Here is a 6,436-nt window from a genome sequence, read left to right as displayed (position 1 = left end):
CACCGATTAGACCTTTGCCCTTACCTGACTTAAGTCCGCAGCTATAACAACCAGAGTTGTATTTGAACAAGCGATCTTATAAGCGAGTGCTTGGGGTTTAACGTCGTACTTCATTTTTCAGTCATATGTCGGCGAATTAATCCTTAAAAGCATGTAATATGCTTCCTCGCGGGACGGATTTCCACCGCTCTTTTGTCTAGTGCTGCTTCACTGAGACGACTTTCGGAAGGCAAGTAAGCCGACCCACCCGAGCCATAATACTGATACGGGTCAACCAGTTGTTGCTATTCCCCTTAAGGTTGAACGTCAAGCGAGGAAACTGCAACTTCCTCTTAAAGTCTTAGGTGTGAACCGATCCAGAAATGACCCTGGAGCTCCGATCCCCGAAGTGAACGCTCTACCAACTGAAACATCGGGGCAGGTGCCCTTAATAGTGAAGAGCCTGACAGTCGCAACATCGAGGCCATAACACTGTTGAATTTTCCCTCTACACGAATGCCAGTAGAAAGGTCCAATAGAAAAGTTAAAAGATGTACGATTACCTTCCCATGCAGCTGCTGGTCTACATTTCGTTTCATCTTACTCTAGCCGACTGAGAAAAGAAATAAAAGGCTAACGGAAACACATGATATCAATGCTTTTATTCAGGATATTCCTTATCCAAAAGGTATAAAGTCAACAAAAACAAAGAATATTTAGTTTATTTATGAAGAGGAAAAACAGCACAAAAACATTTATTTCATTCTTTTTTGGCGAATTTTGTGTCTTGCCAGGTTCTTGAATTTGACTGACGTGTATATTTTACATGTATTCCAGTAAACGATTCAGTAAAATTGGTTAATCATTCAACCATCAAATCATGTACAAATTCATTTTCATGTGACTCACTGCCAGCATACTCGCAGGTAAAATATTCTACAGAATTCAACACAGATTTTTGATGAGTCTGAATAGAGTCAAAGTTCTGAAGTAAAAAATGAATCAACTAACTGCAAGTTTTGCGGTGCAGCTAACACAGATATTTTTCACATTTCTATGACAGTCGAATAAAGCACTGTCACTTGTTTCCTGGCATTTCATACGGAAACGTGAAGTGGAATATCTGCGTGCGAGAAAAGTAGATACACCTGAACAAAGGTTCAGCCATTTTGTGCACTGAGAATGTTTTCGGTTATTGCCCTCTTGGCATTCAGCCACTCCGTAATGTTGGCCGAGGTGAAGTTGTTGCAGAAGAGCTTGAACTCTGCGGTGCAGGTTGGACACAGGAAAGGGCAATCTGGGAAGGGAATGGAGAGGGTTGAGCAACAGAGATGACTCCAGGCCTGACAGGAATCACACTGCGTCCAACTGATCACGGACTCGCCCTCTGTCATAAACGTAGGAGGCGGGTTGTACTTTTTGCAGATGACACAGCGCAAGGCAAATAGCTCTCCGTCAGTGTAGCAGGTATATTCTTCTTCCTCATCAGGCACTTCTGGCTCAGGAACGCCTTCGGTCAGGACATTGTGCACCGGCACGGTGACACTTTGCTCTGTCTGCGTCTCCCTGGAACTGTCCGTCACCTCGGCTGTGATCAGCTCCACAGACCGTTTCACCGTGAACCCTGACGTCCTGGATGACCTTGGAGACCTCCTTATTTCTACTTCTGAGTCTGGATCTGACTCGGCTTCAGCAGACTCTGGCCCAGAGTCCCAATCAAACTCAGAGTCAGATTCACTGGATACTTCCTTCTTGACTTTGCGCTTCCCTCTGGACGTGGTCACTGTTGCACGCTTTGTGGTTTTCCCTTTTTTGGGAGTTTTGCGCGCCTTGCTCCGGGTCTGTTGTATGAAGGCCGACGTCAGCGTGTCGGAAGTCTTGGCGACTTTTTCCTGGTTGGGCATGATGATATAGGCATGCAGTCGGTCCTTTGCAATACCATCAGGGTTGTAAGGGTACGTTCCAGTTTTTCTAAACAGAGCGATCAGATTAGTTGGGGTCATAACTTTTTCATAGGATTGACAAATGAATTTGCAAAGTTCTGTTTTGTTCACCACCTTACCCAAGTTGAAGAACAAGAACTTATGGCACTCTTGCAAGCAAATACGTTTAAGCTGCCCTAAGCAACCGATTTCTTCGCTTCTTGCTGCGTAGCCATAAAAAGGTGGCAACAAAAACAGCACCACGTTGAGTTTTCTAGCCCAGTCAATACAGGAGCTGATGTGGTGTTTAGTGCGGTCATACAATATCAGAACAGGATCCTCTGGTGTAGCGCCTCCAACTTCTGCAGATTTCAAGAAATGAGCTTGAACGTAGTCCTGAAATATTTCTGCTTCCGACCAATCATCATAATTTTCCCTGAACCTAATAAGACTTCCTGGTGGTGCACTCTGAACAACTTTATCATCAGGTCTTTCACAGGCTGGATCTGGGCTTTCTGGAAAAACAAGGTATGGCGGTAGAGCACTCCCGATCCCATTGCCACATCCCAGAATCTTTGCACACGTTTCTGGTGCATCCATGTCTCGAGTTTGGGGGACGAAGCTTTCATCATAGGTAAAGATTCGCTGAGGTTTTTCCAAAAGATCATGTTTTTCTAGAACTGCTCGCAACTCTTCAAAATACTTTTTGATGGACTCTTGTTCTAGAGCAATAGCGGCCTGAGAGCGCTTCCTGGAGTTTTTCTTTGGCCTTACTGCATTTATCACTGGCCATCTAGACCTAAATCGTCGGTACCAGCTTCTCTGCAGCTGCCGCCCTTCTTCAATGAGCCCTAAATGAACAGCTAGGCTTGTGGCCAGGTCAAATATGTCACTGCGTGTGTAACCACAGCCAATGGAAGCCATGTAACTGATGTGATCTACCAGGGTCATTTCCTGCTCAATTGACAGGAGTGAAGATGGGCCAGGTCGAACGCTTTCCAGGTTCACATTCCCTCGAACCCGATCGCGAAGGGTAGTTGAGGGGACCCCAAAAGTCTTGGCAGCTGTCTGAACAGGCATGTTTTCATACTTTACCATATTGTAGGCATTAAGAAGATCTTTCATCGAATAATTCTTCCTGTAGGGCTGTCTTTTGGATGAAGATCTCTGAAAACGATTAGAAGAAATCCTAAGACTCTTTCATCATTACCTACATTATAAAATAGCGGAAGAAACATGAAAACTTTAGCGTCGACAATCACAAAGGCCAGATACCAGTTACTGAATTGTTATCTTTCCTCTGGCACACTTCAAAGTGTCATGTCCTTTTCTATATTAACTCTCCATGCCCTTTTTTTTTTATTCCAGTAGTTTGTTAGACTATAGCCTTAATCATTCGCACAATATCAGTTACAATACAACTTAAAGAACTTGCCAGCTCATGCTGGCTTCCTCTCCTGCAGATGGTCGTGGGTTTCCCCTGGGCTCTGCCCGGTTTCCTCCCACCATAATGCTGGCTGCCGTTGTATAAGTGAAATATTCTTGAGTACGGTGTAAAACACTAATCAAATAAATAAATAAATAAATAAAGAACTTGTATTTCTGAGTGTGTACATGTTATGTGAATACACTTACTGTAGCTTGGCTGGTATCTCCATTGTCAACCTCTTCCTGATCATCTGACTCACTTTCATACTTGGGTTCAGCCTTTATGTATCTTCCTTTCTTTGGAGAGGTCTTAAAGAAGAAAAAAAAAGAAACAGTCATTAAAAATCTTATACACTCATTATACACTCACACAACTGCAACTATGATATTATAGTTCTTTCTTAAGTTTCAAATAGTAAGACTGGGAATTACTTTCTGAGTCCTGCTTTCTTGCTCTAACCTCACCGTCCTGAGCGCCCAGCAAGGCAGCAACAAGCTCCATTTTTGAAGTCTTTGGTATAACCAACTGGGTTCCCAGGTTTCCCAACTCCGAGGCTAACCATCTAAACCTCAGGTCACCAAGGCAGTCACGAGATTCTGATCCATCTTATACCTATGTATTCATTTAATAGATTGGTTTGGGTTTAATGCTATACTCATCAATATTTCAATTATACAGGCCAAAATTGAGGGCAAAGGAGAACTGAGTGCCTAAAATAAGCCTAGAGCATTTGGCAAGTAACTTTCTCACATGATGACACACAGATGTTCACCACCCATGCTAAAGTTATATGAATGTATCTTCTAGCTTGGGTGCCTAGCATTTATAAAACCTTAAGAGGTTGGTCATATTTTCAGAACTTACACGTACATGACTTGGAAACCACCTTGCTGCCCCTAGTGTATATACCACAATTCAGTAAAAAAAAACCCATTTACTTTATTGTTACTTTCACCTAGTTAACTCATTTAGGGACATATATCTCTTTGTAAAATCACTGTCCATCCTGAAGATTTTTTTTATTTGTAAGTCACCCTGACTAGAAGTAGCCAGACTCAGAACATTTCAGTGGAGTAAAGTGTAAAGGGCATCTTGTAGTGTTTGGAACATATTTATAAATCTAAAATTCCAAGGTGAAACAGGTTTTTTTTTTTGATTTGTCAAATCAGTTGACTGACTGATGTATTTATTTATTTGATGTTTCACGCTGTATTCAAAACATTTCATTCATACGATGGCGGCCAGCATTAAGGTGGGAGGATTGAAAGGCAACTTGCAGACAGCTAAAAATTTTCAAGATGAACAAATGATGCACTGTTTCTTCAAAAATTATGGTCATGTGGCTTGGCCTGAAAGACATTTGACACAAAGCATTCTAAGCATAAATGCAGAATAACATCCTGGAAATTACGGTTTCCTGATGTCAGATCCATGTATCTGCAAATCTGTTTCTACCATATCTTAGTTTATACTAAACATATCACAAGAAGGAAAGGCTTAAAATAATCCTGATCAAACAAAAATTAATATGTGCAACATATATATAATATACAAACAATTAATTAATGTTATTGTTACACTAATTACATACCAACTCAATACAATGCCATCAACTAAAACGTGCAGATCTCCCCATGTTTCCTATGTACCAGTATAAATTTTTATGTACAATATAAATCCTTGTGTCTATGTAGGGCACTCCATCTGTGTTTGCAGAATTTATTTATTTATTTGATTGGTGTTTTATGACGCACTCAAGAATATTTCACTTATACGACAGCAGCCAGCAATATGGTGGGAGGAAACCGGGCAGAGTTTGCAGAAAATATATTTTATACCAATATACGGCAAAAGGACTGCAATTGTCATGCACAATTTAAATGACTGATTTGACATCAACATTTAGTTTCTTTTTTCTCACATGGTTAACCCATCTAATGAACAACTCATATCTTTCCTTTTCCAAAAAGCGAGGAAAGAAATGCAACTATCTGTCCCAAAAATTAGAAGAATAAGGGTAATCTGGATATTCAGGAGAACATTTCCACAAGGTGAGCTGTCAAATGATATAGTCTCCTTGACAAAGACTCTCTGCGTGCGATCCATTTAAGCCACTCCTCATTTTGGGCAACTGCAATGGGCCTTCTGATTGCTAAACTTTTAGGCTTCATAACAAGCCAATAGGCAATAAACAAAAATAACCCCCCAAAATAAAATAAATAAATATACATAATGATCAAAATAAACAAATATTAAAAAAAAAAACAAAAAAAAAAAAACAGTGTTCCCAGTTACATAACTAAATTATGAAACATGTTCCCTAAAATATAATGGTAACATGAGCATGTCTAGTATTAAACAAATCACTTTAGGCCCATCACAACAAAATGATACAGTCTGTCAGTGCATAATAGAGAATGTCATGCTGTCTGAGAGAATTTGTATCACTGACTTAGAGAAGTTTAGGCTACATTCTGGGATTTTCACAGCAGTCAAACTAAACGGAATTTCTTTCACTGTCACTGTCAGTGTTTGTCTGTCAGTGACAATGGTAGCAGGTCAAATCCAAGTTTTGTCACTATCTCATCAATATCACTGAAAATTTCTACACAGCGTGAAAGACGCGAAATAGTTCTCAGCCGTTTACTGACTGTGGTCATTTTCTCAAATGTAGATATAAACAGAATTTACAGCCGCTGCAAAGCCAAATCGGCCAGCCGAGTGTAAAACTGGGTCACGGAATGCTGGCGCACTAAAACGCGGGCATTTTTCGTCATGGCGAATGTCTGCGGGTCAACATTAATTTGCCGAAATATGGACCACCAATGATACAACCAACACACACCATATTCACCGTTTCTTATTTAGTAACATCTTTAAGTACAAACCGAGCTTATTCCTACCTTCACAAGCTTAACTTTGATCGGACTTCTGCTTTTACGTCTGTATTTACTTCGGCGAGACCCCGGCATCTTGTCTTTTCTTCTCGCGCAACGTTGGCTCTTCAGCGTGGAGGTAGAAAAAGTCCTTACAACGAAAACTGGGATCCGATGGGGGTCCGGTCGGTGACAGATGCGCGCGACACAAGGAACAAATCATTTGCGAA

At 41.0% G+C, this 6,436-nt stretch overlaps 1 protein-coding gene across 2 annotated transcripts; it reads right to left on the bottom strand.

Annotated features, from left to right (window-relative positions):
* Window positions 1–692: 692 nt before the first annotated feature.
* On the bottom strand, window positions 693–6,327 carry LOC135475379 (uncharacterized). Of its 2 annotated transcripts, none has more exons than XM_064755250.1 (3): window positions 6,234–6,327; window positions 3,537–3,638; window positions 693–3,068 (listed from the first exon to the last, which is right to left on the bottom strand). In XM_064755250.1, the coding sequence occupies exons 1-3, from the start codon at window positions 6,300–6,302 to the stop codon at window positions 1,140–1,142; spliced, it is 2,100 nt and encodes a 699-aa protein (XP_064611320.1). In that variant the 5' UTR covers window positions 6,303–6,327; the 3' UTR covers window positions 693–1,139. The 2 variants fall into 2 exon arrangements, with proteins under 2 accessions (XP_064611320.1, XP_064611321.1); XM_064755251.1 differs by lacking the exon at window positions 6,234–6,327 and adding an exon at window positions 3,790–4,083.
* Window positions 6,328–6,436: the final 109 nt, after the last annotated feature.

The sequence above is a fragment of the Liolophura sinensis genome, chromosome 9 (genome assembly GCF_032854445.1).
Source record: "Liolophura sinensis isolate JHLJ2023 chromosome 9, CUHK_Ljap_v2, whole genome shotgun sequence".
Classification (NCBI taxonomy): Eukaryota; Metazoa; Mollusca; class Polyplacophora; order Chitonida; family Chitonidae; genus Liolophura; species Liolophura sinensis.
The sequence above is the reverse complement of the archived record's forward strand: the minus strand, read 5'-3'. Positions and strand labels throughout refer to the sequence as shown.

Bases quoted from the DNA above. Each gene is read 5' to 3' on its own strand.
- LOC135475379 (XM_064755250.1), bottom strand. From the start codon at position 6,302: ATGCCGGGGTCTCGCCGAAGTAAATACAGACGTAAAAGCAGAAGTCCG. The intron at 3,639-6,233 runs GTAGGAATAAGC...TTCTTCTTTAAG, and splicing joins TCAAAGTTAAGCTTGTGAAG to ACCTCTCCAAAGAAAGGAAG. The intron at 3,069-3,536 runs GTAAGTGTATTC...AATCGTTTTCAG, and splicing joins GAGATACCAGCCAAGCTACA to AGATCTTCATCCAAAAGACA.